This window comes from Lates calcarifer, linkage group LG18 (genome assembly GCF_001640805.2).
Source record: "Lates calcarifer isolate ASB-BC8 linkage group LG18, TLL_Latcal_v3, whole genome shotgun sequence".
Lineage (NCBI taxonomy): Eukaryota > Metazoa > Chordata > Actinopteri > Centropomidae > Lates > Lates calcarifer.
In genome coordinates this window covers 7,497,615-7,514,980 of record NC_066850.1, presented here as the reverse complement: position 1 = coordinate 7,514,980, position 17,366 = coordinate 7,497,615, and the positions used below count along the sequence as shown (strand labels likewise).

General features: G+C 40.5%; 1 protein-coding gene across 1 annotated transcript in view; it reads right to left on the bottom strand.

Moving 5' to 3' along the window:
• Window positions 1–12,616: 12,616 nt before the first annotated feature.
• The window catches only part of cacna2d1a (calcium channel, voltage-dependent, alpha 2/delta subunit 1a), an 82,969-nt gene continuing 78,219 nt past the window's right edge, over window positions 12,617–17,366 (bottom strand). Inside the window, 1 exon segment of the mRNA XM_051077592.1 lies at window positions 12,617–16,854. Coding sequence (XP_050933549.1) covers window positions 16,732–16,854 — 123 coding nt within the window. The 3' untranslated portion in view covers window positions 12,617–16,731.

The following is a 17,366-nucleotide window of genomic DNA, read 5'->3' as shown; positions in this document are numbered from 1 at the left end:
CAAGTCCTGTGGAATAAATTGTGCAACTTCCGGTTATTTTTTTCCAAAATAAAATCGGATGTGACTGACATGCTTGATGTTAGGCATTTTTCAAATATTAAAGTCTGGTGATATTTAATATTTTTCCAACTGTTAATCAATCCAAAGGACATAACAAACAATGAATCCTACAAATAAATATCATCTGCGTTGCTTATTTCTCTATAGAAGACCACCATTTCTCATTCAAAAAGTTTTAAAGTGTGTGTATAAATCCACAACTGGTTATACTCATATTTCTACCAGTTATCAAACCAACAGAGAGGAAACAATGGTTTAGTTGTTCTGTGCACTCCCCAGTTTGTGCAGCTTTAAAATGAAACTTTTATTTTGAAAGTAACAGTGCTCATGTAGTGCTCATTTTGTTTTTGGGCTTAATAAATTGGTTTGATGAGAACATTTATACAATGCATCATTTTTTTAACCCCACCATGGTCAATGGTTGGTGGCATACAGCACCACTTTTCAATGATAAATTATCAAAGGTTTATAAGCTGTAAATAATGGCTTTGCTGATAGCTGATAAAAAATACTTTATGGATCAGTTGTAAATGACTGACAATTAGCAACAGATTTTATGTTGGCAGTGTTGTGAAAAATTTGTCTGGCTGTTGTTTATGCGCTTGGGTTCAGTACATCAGATAAACCACACCAATAGACACGTTCAGACACGGCACTAAGAGTGAAGTAATGGTGGCAGAAACGGTGTTGCACCTTGGTGCTATGAACATACTTTATGCACCTGTGTTGGGCTGGCGGTCATCAGGCAGGATCTTTTTTGACAAGATCCTCTTTCTTTCTTCCTCTCCTCACTCACCTCACTTTGGCTCAGCTGAAAAGGCAGATGGGATTCTTTACATGGTGCGCCAAAGAGCACTTGGAGCAAAATAGTGATTGCGTCCTCAGTGGATTAGCCAGTTGCAAAACACCTAATGCAGCACCAGACATAGCACACAGACATAAAACATACACAAAACAGAAACAGAAACAGAAAAAAGCCTAATGAAGTGTCCTTCAGTGAGGCTGAAACTGCACTGAATCCTGCTGACTGGCCAGCTGGACCCACTGACACGAAGAGGCCCTGGGTTTTGATATTGCTCTTAAGATTTTTGCATGCCAGGACAAAACTGGGATATTCTCAGTCTGCGTCACGACTTGTAAGGAGCCACTGTTTATTACTAATACGACAAATAAAGAGACAAATCAGAAAACTGAGCTGCACAAACCCGATTAAGCCATGCACTGCTATGCCACACCATGATACAGCATCTTTTTTTCTTTGCCAAACAAAGACATGCAGGGTCAGCTGTTCTCATGAAAGTCAAACCATGACAAAGATGAAAAATATCTATCAGGGACCGAGGGAATATTTGTCCTGCCGTTCAAACAATCCCCATGAGAGAAGGAAGTATGGGGGGTGGGTGGGACAGTGCCAAGAGTCTATTCATGGTTTACTCCAGTGCCACATTAGACTGACCTGCTGCAGCCTCTATAAAGAACTATACAGTTTGTCTCATACATATATGGTCACTATTGGTGAGCATAAACTACAGCATATAATATCCTATATCTTTATTAAAGGAATATTACAGTGATTATAGGAGTTTAAAAGTATCATAAAGGTCAATAAGGTCACTATAAAGACAACATTAAGCACCACAGACACGGTATACATCCCTGTAGGGACATTATAACACTTGAGGAGTGTATGTGTGTGTTTAGGAGGGGCAGCTGGAAGTGATCCAATTTAGGTACCAGCGTTCAGAACTTTTGTTGGGCCCTAACCCTTATTTGACAGGAAATCCACACTTCAGCCGTTAACGGGCGGAGGACTTAAAGCCCTCCTGAGAGAGCAGCAGGGGGAAGAAATGGTTTGAGGTAAATGCCAGACACCCAAATCTCTCTCATTAAGACGCGTGCAAGTCATTTAATTTTTCTTTGGTCCCTTTTCCTCCCTTTGGTCTGCGGGTGTGTGTGCATGCGCCCAGGAAAGTACCAGCAGGTGTAGAGGTGTGTGTGTGTGCGCTCAGGGGGCTGCAAACAGCGGCTCAGGGCCCTGGCAGCAGGCATGTAGCTGCACCATACACACATCACACCCGCAATGTCAATCAGTGTCAGCGCAAAGAAGAAATCCAGACGCTCAGAAAAATCTGTCTTGGAACAAATTTTTGTAGATTGGTACCTTTTGAACTAAGGCTAGCCCTCTCCCATGTGCTTCACAAACCTCAGGTAAATTACTTAACTCTGACAGCTGATTATGCATCAGGGGAGAAGATGTTGGAAGTGGGAGTGCTCTTTCATAACAGACCAAAGCAATGGGAGTATAAACTTCCATGATTTTTTTTTTCACTCAAAGCTACAGACATATCATTGGGGATTCCAAAATGTCAGTCATTCTGCCGCACTGTTAATTAGAACATGGGAAGTTTGGTAGCGCTATGATGTACAAGATTGATGAGCAACTTTATTTGAATATTAGCTTAAGATGTAATCAGCATGACTGACATAAATTTCACAACTGCCAGTAACACAAGGGGCCAGTTCTTGGAGAGCATAATCACAAGCCACCTCTAATCAGACAGCAAAGTCATTCCCAGATGAGTTCAAGGTAATTCCTGATCAACCATAACAAATTCCAGCAGTCTACTGTCATCACAGGCACACTGAGAGATAACGTGGTCTTGCTTTGTTTCTGCATTTTCCAAGTTTAAACTAGGGTAGGACTGGGCCTACAACAATGACAGAAAACACACGTGATTGCACATGTATTGTACACCTGTGAAGTAGTTTCATTCTTGCACTCTATCTATAGAAATGGCTTTGAGTGCATTTAAGTTTTCTATTTTTGTATTAATTACCATCAATTCTATCAATTCTATACATATATATTTTAGCTAGCTTCGAGCTGATCTACACACTGGGTATCTAGGACATTATTACATTATTCCTGAGTAGAAACTGTAGTTTGGCTATTGTCAAGTTTAGTATCCAATGATTGAAAAGAAGACTTGAAGACTTGTCCACAGTGATTGCTGCTTATGTTATGTTTGTTTCTAGCTAGGAAATATCCACCACTGTTGTGCGATCACTAGCAGCGACAGCTCTGGTTTTAATTTGAAAAAACACATTATTTTGTCAGTGGGGGCTGGTGGAAATGGTGCTATTAGAATAATTCTAAAGATATTACAAGAGATGGTGGATGTGAAGGCTCTGTTTTGTCTCTGTTGCTTTTTTCTTTGCTGCTCTATCTCTCTCTTTTTTTTTAATCTTTTGCTTTCTCTCTCTTCATGCCCACATAAACACACACCTATTTCATGGCCTGCTGAGCCATGTAAAGAGGTGTGGACAGGGAGAAAAGAAGAGGAGGGAGGCGCAGATAGATGGTTAGCGTTCATCATAAGAGAGAGATGGAAGGAAGGAAGGTTTCTGAAACCCGTCAGCTCCTGAGACTAGAACCTCTGCACTAACACCTCCGTCTCTTCTTCGTGACTTTACAGATTTTACCTGGACTCACCTTATTAGGGTCCAGGTGTCCTAACCCTGCATTGACCTGGGACATTATCATTAACAGCACTGACCATCCCACATGCAGGTTTTTACTCCTTTCCCTCTAATTACTTTACACCCCAGCTGCCCAACAAACACTCCTCTTGCCCCCGCTTCCCTCCATTCCTGCACATGAAGGGGGCTAATCACCAGTGTGATCTCCCTCTTTTCACCTCTGACCCCCCCGACACTAGAATAACAACCTCCATACCAGCCCCCCAACCCCTCAACGCTTTCCCCCCCAATTAGGAGGGTGCCTTTCCCCTTGCAGATGACAGATGAGGGGTCAGGGGGTTGTTAGACCCCCTTGCTAGTTTCTCCTCATGCCCACCGAGGGATGAAACAGGGGGATGTCCTTGCCTTGGGGAGTGACAGGGAAAAAGGTTTAGTGGTGGAAGTCATAATGACATAGACAAATTACAGTCGGGGAACTGGGCACAGAAGCACATAGACTGGAGACGCTGGGGTGAGCTGCAGATGGAAAAGAAGACCTGTTGATGGACTTAAGGGGGAAGAAAGAGAAGCAGAAAGTTGAGACTGAAAGAAACTTGATGAAAGAAAGAGGACAATCCAGCAAAGAAGATATGGCTGCACCTGAAGAGAAAAGACAGAGATTGTAGCGAGAGTGAAAAAATTTAGACGTGAAGTAGCCTGCAGAGAGTGAGAGGCTGCACAAAGAGATAGCGAGTGAAGGCCTGAATGGCTGAGGGGAAAATCAAATGGAATAGAAAACAAGAGAGGAAAAAGACAAAAGGAGATAAGGCAGCACTTGCTGTGCTGAACTGCTGCAGCGAGCCTTTTTTCCTCCGCTGCAATAAAAGCAGAGCTGCAGTCCAATGAATCAAGGCGTTGGGGGCTTTCCTCTCTCTGTTGTGTGTTATGTCCACTGCTAATGGCCAGCAGATGTGGAGGTATTTCACAAGTGTGGCTTTGGAAAACATTCCCGCACATAAATCCAATTAGGTCGGACCCTGCACACGAGCTAGCTAGCAAGCAGGCGAGTGCGCTCACGACCGCCCAAACACTCCGCAGACACAGTTGACTTAAATAATCACATTTTTCACAGCAGGTAGAGGAAGATGTGGGCTTGGTAATGGTTGAAGACTTTCTAAGCTTAAGTAAACCAATGTTCTAATTCAAGATTTTGGCTGTTTGGGTTTGTCTGGTTTTGATGTTGATCAGCTCTGACAGCAGTGTCTACCATCAGGGTTTTCTTACAGGTGGTCTAACAACACTACAGAGGGAAGATCCATGAGAAAATACAGAAGATTGTACCTTAATAACAATGGTTTTGTAAGCAGACTTGGACGATAGGACTTAATATCAAGCCAAAGTTGTATCATCAGTTGGAAATGCTCCATCTCCCCAGATCACTTGCAATGGGATCAAATAATGCAGATTAAATAACCACACGAGAACTTTCTGTCAGGCTAAAATACCTCAAGGCAGCAAAACTTAGACATAATCATGTTTCCTCAGGGAGTCATTCTACAAAAAAACCATCACCCTTCCGGAGTCAATTATCTGTTCCTGATAGTACAAAGCCTTGTTTAGACAAGTGACTGGTAGCCAGATGACCTCTGGCTTCTATCTGGGATTTCAATGAGGATTTCATTTTACAGGGTGAGATAAATAGCTTCTACGCCATCTGTATTAAACACATTACTGAAATCATGCAAATGATAATTGTAACATGCTAATTTTGCTTCAGTCACTGTGGTCTGGAAAACATGAATGGGATATTTACATGTTGCATGTGGTGGTAATCATTTCAGTATGTCAATCAGAGATGGGAATCAACATCTCCAAGAGAGCCAAAGTGAAACTGGAACTTCCTTTATTCATTCAATATCCTGCTAATATTTGTAACTACACCAATAACTAAAAAATCCAGCCTTGAATTTTGTATATTTAGATAAGTGTGGTAGTTTCTTTGAAAAACAATCATGCATCGTTGCATATTTAATGTTTATGTTTTTAGCTGCCTTTAATGAACACCAATGAACACAAGCAATAGATGTTTGCGGGCTAAATGAAGACTCCTGGCTCAGAGTCCATTAGGGAGTCAAAGGGTCATAGGAAGTTCAAACCACGTCTGTAATTGCCCTAGTGTTATTAATTGGTAACCAATGCCAGCCAATTAATTTATATGCACCAATATCCCAAATGAAAGCAAGGAGGGACTAGATAATGCAACATCATGTTGTAATTGGATATCTATAATCTTGAAAGTTTTGAGAGGAGGAGATGTAATCACCAACAGTAAACAGCATTTGGTCTCCAGCTGCCAGGCTCAATTGTCTCAGTGAATGTTTTCCAGAATAGAAACTAATATTAAAAACAAGTTTTCATTGTCTGTCAAATAAAATGTTTTATTTGCAAGCTTTGAACTTTGAGTGTGCAAGACCTTATCTTATCTTATCTTTCTGACACACCTGCCGCCCCCAAACTGATGCAAGCCTGATAGCAAGACAGCAGGAGAACTTTTGATGTAAAGGCTGCAATTAAAAATAATGAAAAATCCCTCACAGTTTGGCATGGTGAGCTTGCCTAACATTGCCTTAGACTGTCTCCTCAGGATTGTTTATGTGAAATACAGTTAATATGCAAATACAGTGCAGGCTTGACTGTAGACTGTAAGCAACTGGTATATTAAAGAAAAGACAAACTGACTACAGTTCATATGACCTGGACACTAACATCATCTCAGCAATTACAACAGTACATATGATCTGACCTAGAGTCAGCGCTCAGCAGTTTCTGCAGCCTACTGTGTCTGGATCATGAGCTATTGTTTCTAGTGTGGCAGCTGCTACATGCTTGTCTGGCACCTCATTCACTGCTAACTGGCTCCACGTGTGTAAGGACAAGTCCAGATACATTACATGCATTTTCTGCACACGCACACATACACACACACACACACACACAATAAATGCACACCTTGCCACACGCCACAGACAGACACACATGTGCGCACACACACATTCACTAATCCCCTGGCTTTAGTGGCACAGCGGGAGTGTGGTGGTCTTGTGTGGCTTTATTAACCGGGGTGGGGCAGGGAGAGGTGAGATGGTAGAGCGAGGGATGGAAGGACAGACGGGGGTGCGGTGAGGTGGTGGACAGAAGAGGGGGATGGTGTGGGTGTGGGTGTGGAAGGTGGTGGTGGTGGGGGGGTCCCACCAGGTGCTAATAGATTTCCTGCAGCTTTGAAACGCTTGCTTGTGCTAGTCCCCTGGAATGGAGTTGGGTTTCATCTGTGGCAAATTACCCGGACCGAGGTTTGACCTTCCTTCAACACACAGCCCAGACACACATTCTGACACACACTTACCAAATGGGACAGTCGTGTGCACACACCCACAGTTACGCCCACATAGTACCAACATACATCCCCAGTGGTGAAATGACCTCACAACCTCATACATACTGTTTAGAACAATTCAACATTTTGGGAAATATGCTTATTTGTTTTTGCTGTGAGACATTTTATTTTAGAAGATTGACGTCAGCCTCACGTCTGGAGCTGGAATCATGACTAGCTAAGCATAAAGATGGCAAGTCAAAGTCTAATATGCACCTCTAAAAGGTTGTACTGCTTTAGTTTAAGTCACACAAACAGAGAAACTTTAGAATAACATTGTGGTTTAAGGGGGACTTGCATGCCACTGCCGCTGTGCTGGCTTATGAAATAGTCATGTGCATAACCTCCAACAACAAACTGCAACACGTGCTTTTACTCTTTATGATTTATTAAGATTAAACAGAGGAGATATAATGTGATAATTAGTGAGCTTTTGAAGTGCTGGAAGTCAATTTTGTGGACAGAACCAAGCTAGCTCTTTCCCGTTCTTTCAAGTTTTTGTGCTAAGCTATGCTTATCAGCTGCTGACTGTAGCTTTATGTTTGTTTTACAGTCTCATCTAACTCTTTGCAAGAAAGCAGATAAGCATATTTTCCCAAAATGTACTAAGTATTTTTGTAAGGTAGGTATCATGTCGTGACTCCATGAGATTGAGAGTGATACTAACTCTCTCATCTAACTTTGAGGAAAAAAGCAAAAGGTTGAACTGTTCCTTTAACTCTCTCTCACCCACTTCCATTGCACTAATTGTGCATTAACACACATTTGCACTTACTTAGCATTTAATTACCCCTGTGCCACACACACACACACACACACACACACACACACACACACACACACACACACGCCAACCCTTTGATAGTGGTGGGAGAGGTGCTGCAGAAGGTTTGTAAATGAGTCAGAAGAATCACCTTTGCACGGGAAAGTAGTGCATGCAGTATTTTATGTGTTTACACAGATATGTAGTTGTAGGATTTACAAGTTTGTTTATCTGTCTTGTGGCTATATTTCTGTATGCATGCATATATGTGTGTGTGTGTGTGGGGGCTTTTAGGAATGCGCACATCTGCATATAGCTCCAGTTGTGCGATACAGCTGTAGGTTTAGCCACAGTAGATGGGGCTTGGCGTGTCAGAGGATCTTTTAGAGAGACAGACCATGGCGCTTAATCACACAGTGTTATTACATGCTGTTGAAATGCTGACTCACCGTCCTGATCAGACACCTGGGGCTCACAGCACAGGAAATAACTCACACTATACCAGAATAAAACAAGTCTGCCTGACTTTGTGGCTGTGTTATGTAATTGACTATTATCTGATTTATCTGATATGTGTCTGCCTGTGACTCATAGTAACTGTTTGTTTCACAAATCCAGTCATTGTTTATGACTGAGCATGAATCTGTCTGTTTGGTCTGTCAGTCAGTTGGTCAGTTAAAAAAAATCTGTCTGCCAGGAGGAAAGGAACAACATTCATATAATAGTCATAGCAGGTGAGATTCAAATGCTGACAAATCATAAACAATCCAATTTACTATTACCCCTTACTCAGTTTGCGTGACTGATTCGTGCTGCATCACTGCTTTGTTAGCAAATTAAGTCTTATCACAAAAGAAATAATCATCATCTCTCCTTTGGAGAGCAAGCTCATCCAAATTATACAAAACGTTGCTTACTTACTTCTGGTGATATCTAGCATTGGGGAGAGCTTTGGTTTTTAGATTTCCATCTGAGATTTTTTTTTAGAGGTGAATGGAATCTTGTTTATGAAGTGTTTCTAAAACACATTCCTGAATCAATAAAAGTGTTTCCTGAGACTCTCAATTTAATCTCCAAGAGTGTATGAAATTTTTCCAACAATTTTCAAGAGTAGCTAAACATTTGTTTTTTTCTTTCCTGTTTTGGGCACTATCATTCAAAGACAAAGTTTTGACAGCTTGTTCCTTCTTCACTTCAGGTCTGTCTGCAAATCTATGTAAGTGCTCCTGTTTTCTCCTCTCCTCTGCTCTCTTCTCCCCTGAGATAAGGGCCACTCATATTTCCAGTCAAGGACAGCTGATACAAAACCGTGGGTGATGCCGGTGATTCAAAAACCACATCAAACCTCTGGTACTGGTCACTGCACGGCCCGATGAGGGAGGGCGTCCCACATCTGCCCAGGGTATTTTTCTGTTTTCCTGATACAGCTGGGGCCTCCACTTTAGCCTCACTTTCTCCCTGGCCAAAAAACATGAAAGGAACATGAAAAGCCGATGCTACCAGACTGCAGCAATTACAACAAAGTGAGTGCATAAATGACCAGCAGATGAGTCACAAAGTAACAGAGCTCCCAACAGGGCTCGGAAATGGTGCAAAGACAACAGAGCAGGTGGAGGATATCTGGAATTCAAGCTGTTTTAGAAATCCAAGGGAAAGGTTTTGACTCTGCCAAGCTAACTGTATAAACCCACTTTTGGTGAATTGGTAAATTTTTGGTAAATTTTTCTTCTGAGCTTTCAAGTGGTTCAAGTTATATGAGACCATGTAAATATTTCTTTTGCTAATTTTCTATATAATTGCATCATTGTACAGTTGCCATCTTCCATCATACAAGCCACTTTTTGTTTACATAACTAATATAAGACATTCTTCTCTTTATCTCTGTCGCTTGATTTGTGATTCGATTATTGAATTACAATGACCATTGAGTTTCAGTTTCATCAAGTGTACAGGTAGGACCTCAGTATGCTTCAGAAAAAAAGCTAATTGGACCAGCACACAGCATATTAAACTCTGGTCCTCCACATCTTTCTGATGTTGGAATTTGGGAAGAATGCATTTAACAATTTTTGGGACTTTCCGACAATCCAACATGAACACACACTTCAGTGATTGGCCAGGTGTGTGGAGGTAGGTTTTGAAATCCTCTCCAAAACTTTCTTTTTCCATTATTTTTGTGTGTACAGCACTGTGAATTATGAGGAGGGGCTGTCAAAAATGTGTACCACTGAACCCACCTTCAAGTGTTCAGGTGACCCAGTTCATTTCAAGCATACTGAAGCCTTTAGAGACCACAACCCAGAGATGGCTGCTTATCTAAGAGTTAAATAATGATCAAGACTCCATCATGGAGTTGGATTATTAAATTCATGATGATTAAAGCAAAACTGATGTCACATAGTATAAATAGGGATGGATGTTATATTCAGTGTTTGTACTATAATCAGATGCATTTTCTTGCTTGTTTTACAGGCTACCTGGAGCTGCTTGATGTCTGTATGCATGATGAAAGAATGCCATACATTTTCTGTAATCTCCTTCATCATAATCTAATATCTAAAAAAAAAAAAAGTTACATGCAATTGACTGCTGACCCTCAGGGTACAGACTTTCTGAATAAGCGGCACAGTGAAAAAGGAAATTCTGTGGGGAAAAACAAGATATGCAAAACATATCAATCTCAACTTCCCTGGAACGAGATCCCCTTGAGCCCTACACAGTATCACAAGATATACATTGCAGCAGTTGTGATTGGGTTTTGATCCTGTGCCAAACAAATGCCTTTATGAGGTGTTTGAAATTTAAATGAAGGGGTAAGCACTTCATTTGGGATCAGGGTGGTTGCAGATGTCCCCCCTGAGCACAAAGTCAAAGTAATGACCTTTAAAATGACACAAGAGAGCTAAAAGACAGGAGATGTTTAGACAAACCAAAACCTCAACAATGCCTTGGTGGTCTTATGCTCACTCTTTGTTGTCGGTCTGAGGCTCGAGATGCTGTTTTTTTTTTCCAACCACAACCCAAAAAGTTGTTCTTTCTTCCCAAAAAGCATGTGCCTACTGGATCCTCTGTAGCCTCCATCTGTGCAAAAACAAAGGTTTGTCAGTGGTGGTCAGCTGGGTTTTTTGTCAGAAACAGGTTTTCGTGTGGGGACAATGCACTCTTCAGTAATCTAAAACTGGTCATACTGTAGGAACACTTCCACGGAATTGGGAAGGGAGAATGCAGTAACCGTATCTTCTTCATCTAGCACAGTGAAGAATGCAAGAGTAAGCATTAACTGGGAAGGGGGAGAGAGGGTTTCAAGAGCAGTACATGCATATAAATGAAGTGGTGAGCTGCAGTATGCGACCATTCCTGGTCAAGCGTGTAGGATCATGTGACACAGTCTCTATACTCTTTGGAAAGCCCATTTTGGAAAAACAAATCTGGTGGTGTAACGAGAGTACTGTTACTGCTTACAAACGTAATTACTTGCAAAATAAACTTTTTGTATTTACTCCAGAGGCCGTCTACTTATGGGACTTCAGGCCAGATGTCAATCAGTGACAGAGGGACACATGCCCAAGACTTAGGATAACAATCAAAAACACAACAGGAATGACCTCTTCGTGTAAACCGACTGGGTCATCTTGTTGCCAGACGCGAAATCCAGAGCCCCTGGCAGGAAATCCACTGTGTGCTGTTGACATCGCAAGTCATCCGTGACAGACAAGGAATAACACTTTTGGAGAGGAAGAGCTTGGGGGGGTGGAGGTCCAAGACAGACAGTGTGCTGTCACCGGAAAAACACGGTTTTTAGCATGATAATAAATCTTTCAAACAATATTCACTCAAGGAGAGAGACTGCATTAAAAAGAGAGATTACACATGGTGAAAAATATGCTGTGGTTACAACATATAACAGACAGGGCTTGTAAGTCAAAATCCAAGAGGGATTAAGAAACATACTATGCAATTTCTTTGCATTACGATGTTGATAAATCATATTTTCAGTTGGCACGCAGTTTCTTCAATGATGCAGAGTCCATCAAATCATACTCACCTAAAATGGCAGTTTCACAAATTTCTGGTTGTTGTTGTTGTAATCAATTTCTGTCACAGGGTCTGTAAAATATGTAATTTCATATTATTGGTCTCTGTATAGTCATTCACCAGCTGTTCTACCAACAATAAAGGCCATTTTTTATTAAAAATAAATATTAAAGACATTGTAATTGGTCTCATTTAAAATGTCCCCAAGCACCTAAAGGATTTAGGTTTTTCTTCACGGGCTAGCAGTATACCATGCAGAGCTAGGGTTAGTTTTAATGTCCATAATAAAGAGTAAAATGAACCTGTAGTTTGTCTTTGGGGGGCAGTGAGGAATAGTGGCTCTAAGAATCTGGATTTGACCACAGCTGGTTTCAGGTTCAAGTGTAAAGCAGACTGCGCTAACGAGAAAGTCACTTACCATTTGATCAACATGCAATAGGGAAAACAGGAATTACTGTAAATTTATGACCAGAGGCACATTACAGGTCGCTGTTAATGGACGTGTCCTTGAGCCAAATTCAATGTTGTAGAGAGATGTGGCTGGACCTACGCCTCCGTCGTTTCTTTTCCTGGACATTGTTGATTTTGGCTGGAGGTCAGTTTCTGATGTTGGCTAGACACTAGGGGGGAGCAGACTCGAGGTGCTTCCTTCTCATTCTTGCACACATTTGGATGGGAAATGTGTGCTGGCAATGTGACAGAAAATTAGTAACAGAAATCTGATCCACTATGGAAAAAAAAAAACACATTTTTCAAGAAAAGGACATCAGCCAGAACTCTAAACGCAATGCAGCAGATAATAATCATAAACTTTTATTCTTAATATACCTTATTTGCACATGAATAAGCACATCTGTCGTCCCAAGGATTATAAACATTGTTTATTTTTTTTTTTTTGTAGAGAACAACATCAGTTTTGTACAAATTTTTACATGACTGATTCTGGGGAATCAAGTTCCACTGAAGTGTAAGATATTAAAGCACAGTCGAGGGATATTGACAGAGAGGCCCACCAAGATGCTCCCACAGCTGAGTCTGGTGAGGTGTGACTTGGTGGACGCCTCTATCAAGAGCCTGCTTTAAAACCAAAGGCAGGGGAAAGACTGACTGACAGGCCCGCCAATCGTCTGCCAAAGAGTTGGCAGCAAGGTAACAGACACAACAAAACACACATGAAGCAATCCTCAAGATTCCAGAAATAAAAACGGCCAACCCACACGATCCATATAGGGAGCACCAAAAACACTTCATATCACATAGAGAGTATATTATTCCTGAGGTGACAGCATCTGATTTTAGCACTTAAGAGTAGAATGGAACATCTGGACAACTATGAAGCTCCTGTTCATTTTCCAATGTTTTCTATGCATTTCTAAAAGGATCCACTTGGAGCATTTTAAGTGGTGTGTGTTATCACTAATTTCTTGTAATTTCTCTGCCCAAAATGACCATACCAGAGTTTTTACTAGTTTAAACTCTTAGATTAACAACTACAGTTGATATATACTCTATAGTCTACTATTACTACTAACCATTTCTTAAAAAAAAATTACTATATATATTACTATATATATACTATATATATTACTTTTTTACAATTTAGTGACTCTAAGGGGGCTGTATGTGGGCACAGTGGAGCTTTGAGCTACATGCTAACATTAGCATGTATGCTCACAATGATAATGGTAACATGCTGATGTTAGCAAGTATACACTTATAAAGTATTCATAATTTGTAATTAATGGGATAAAACTAGCTAAATCACTGGAGTGGTCCTTTAATCATAGTGAATCATACATCTTGAACAAATCAGATAGATTGAGCATAGTGCATTTAAACCTCACACTGGCCAATGAGGTTCCCTCTCCCGAGTTCAGTCAGACCAGAGCGGAGCCAAATGCTGTCTCCCCAAGAGAAAGGCAGTAATAGCTGATCATACCTTACCATATCATGAATAAATGCCTGACACCCAGGATATTATGCTTCCCAACATTACACACTAAAGCAGGAGCACACTGGATATGTTTTTTTTTTTTTTTTTAAACAAATTGTCAGCCATTACCATGCAGCACAGGGAAACAATTTATGAGACTTACATCTTGCCTTGTTAATGTTGCATAAATGTTATATTAGGATAATAGGTTTCTCCAAAAGAGAATACGAGAGTCCTATATGGCACTTGATATTCTTGAGTGTTAGTAAATGCAGAGAGGAGCATAAATACCATTGTTTATTTCACCACATCGTTTTAGTTGGACAGTTACAGTTAAAGATAGAGGAAAACATTGAGAGGAAAAATTGCACCTCAGACTACTTGGAAAATTACTGACCATGATGATTGTGGTTTCATGATGGTGGTGGAGGTTTGCCATAAAGACTAAGCTAGCATTCCTTGATCTGACTTGAAGGAATGCACATCATTAAATTCGACATCTTCCAGTGTGATGTTGTCGCAATTACTACTGAGCTAAAATGACTCTGAAGAGAGTGAGAGACAAATGTCAGGGATAATGGGGCAAACACATCTTATTTATATAGTTTTCACTTTCTTGCAGAAGTAGTAGTAGTTTCCTGCAAACATGTGTCAGTGTTTATTTGAATATGCACTCATAAAAGATGCACTCTCTGGCTCGTTTTAGTGGTGTTCTGTACAAAGAGTCGCTGCTCTGAATACCAAAATAGATGAACAGTTGGATTTTCATATGTTTAATGGTGAGTTGTGAGGATATTTGGTAATTTGAGGGTGTCATTAGGCAATATCCTATCCTAAATCTTATATCACTAAACAGTTGTAATGTAATTGTTACCATTTTGGCAGGTCTCTACCTCCTTAGGGAACAACTGAGGCATAACCTTCATATGAATCATTTTAACCCGTGATTTTCAATCCTTAACTTGAATCAACAGACGCCTAAATAGTATGATTACCCGTTAATGGCAGAAATTAACCATCAAGTGCAGCTGGTTTAAGTAAAAATGACATTTTTATATCAAGGATTTAAAGCTTGTTTTGTGAATATTGACAGCCAAGTTTTCTGCCAGGCATGTTATTTCCCGTCTAATTACATTGTCGTCTTCTAATCCTTCATGTGTGAACACACAAATTAACAGCAAAAGTACAACATGTCATTTTCCACACATTACACCCTCAGGATGGATTTCTATTTTCATTCTGAAAACAAATAAAATGGTTTATTTAACTTACTTAATCTTTGCTGACATTTTAGTCATGCATTTAATAACCATTTAAGAGTCCAATTTTTGTCTTCTGCAATCTGTTTGTTATTTATTACTTTGGCAGATTTATTTTGTTCTGCAGCAGTTGTTTGGCTGATTTGAATGAATCTGACTATTTAACTGTCCTCCGGCCAGCAAGAGAAAACCATTTCACTAAAATCATCTACAGTAAATCATCTGCAAATTTTCTTTCTTAAGTTACGTATGTTCTATATATATATACCTAATGCAAAAAATACAGAGAAAATCAAACAAGATGAGGTTATATTGGAGAAAACGAAACAGAAAATGAAATAGAACAATCCATGAGCATGAACTGTCTGCTGCTCTATAGTGATTTTCACTTAATGATGATACCACAGAATAATAAACTGCAAGAGGGAATCTCAGTACTACAGAGATAGAGGCTATTCTTTAGCCAGAAGATCAAACTGTAAAGACAAAAAGCAGCTGCACTTTGAACTGCAGTGCAGATAGTAGTCATTTAATTTAAAAAGTGACAGCAGTGAATACAAATGCGCTGTTTTCCTTTTTTTGTTGAACAAAAAGTTAAGCACAAACTCTCATATCCCCCTCATTTTCCTTAGTGGTGGCAATAGACCAGTAAAAGAAGTAGTAAAATAAATGAATACTACACTTCTCTTTTCAGTAGCCACAGTCTACAAAGCTAAAGGGTTCACCTGAGTCACACAGTCCACATGGCACTAGAGATTTTGTCCACTGAGCACGCAAAGGACACCAGCCAGGCTCATCCTGATTGACTGATGCGCGCTATGGCAACAAAGTTTTCATTGGAGCAATCCAACACCAAGGTTGGAAATCCATATACATTTACCTCTCCTGATCAGGGCTGATGGTTAGGTGTGCAGCTACTAAGTTAAAATCCATACACTCAGAGGCAGGCGTTCTGATGGTGGGTTCATGGGTTGGTTTCTGTGCATAAACAGAACAATGAACATGATTTCTACACTGCAAATACAGTATCTACATGAAAGAACACTGGGCCAAAAGTGAAGGTAATGCCCTTAGAGACAATGTAAAAATGTGGTGCTATCTAAAAATCAGAGTGAGACGACGTTATATTATCACCAAACCCAACTGAGGCAAATGAAGTACAAAAGCTTGTGATGTAACAATTTGGCATCTCATACAGCAATCTTAGCCAAATTCTCAACCACAAAACAATAAAAACCTAATAACTAGCCACTGCAAATCAATTCAAAATAAACTGTACGCTTGCAAAGAGCAGTGCTGTTTCTGGCAGTGGTGAATAAAACTGCTCAACATGTTCAACAAACAGCAAGTCCCTCACGTCATGATATCAATCTCTCTGACACTATAAGGCAATCTGATCTTCCTCATCAGTGACATCAAGCCAAAGAAAGTTCTGAAGTCGCCAATCAAAATGATCTATCTCTGGATTCCTCTAATCTCAGTTGGTGTGAACCACTGAATAGATGAAGGATAGCTGTAAGTCGAGGACTCTGTTAATGTTCAAATTCAAATCTTCTGATACACATTTCTTTCGTCACTTGTACTCTTGCACCTGGCGAAATCACATTGAGAAACCCCTGAAAAATCAAAAAGGAAACTGGCAGAATATGGGGCTCACAGGTTTTTGCTTATTTGTTACAAGCACTTTCTCATTGGGCATTCGTCATTTCGGTGGCAGCGTTGCATGCTGGTTGCCGTGTTGGAGATACGGAGAGAGGGAGATAGAGGGTGTGATCAGGTTGTTCAGAGGTCATGATGAGACGGCGTAGTTTCTGGAGCCAGTCAGAACCCAGAGCAGCACCAGCTGAAGGGCCACCATAAGCCAAAGTGAGGGACTCAAGCTGGATGCCCCACCACAATCAGCGTCGTCCTCCTGGTGCCGAACAGGGAGCAAAGGAAGTGAAGTTACTGTTTGTTAAAACCAACACAATAAACACTTTTTAGCTGGCCATTTGCTAAACCCCTCCCCGAAACAACATTTGTCCAATCACAGCTAGTGCTTTACAGGACGGAATTTAGATGTAAAAAAGTCAGCTGGTTTTAACCAATTCTTGGATCTAACCTTAGCTTAATTAGCTAGCTAGCTATTGCTAATACAGTCTGCCAGAGCCTTTTGTCATTTCAGCTGGTGACCAAAGGCTACTTTTGTCAACCTCTGCCTGAAATTAAAACCCATGTAAACAATAACTAACAACTTTGTGTAGTTAATCTGCTGCTGTTACTGTTATAGGTTTAACTACAGTTAACTAGACTGTAAACTGTGTAAAGTTAATAACTGTAACTAAGGGAGGTGAGGCTTAGCAAATTTCTCTGCAGGGAGTAAGAGGTGAGAAGATACAAAAAGGCTCCAAAATGTCTTTTTTGAACTTGAGTGGGAAACTTTGA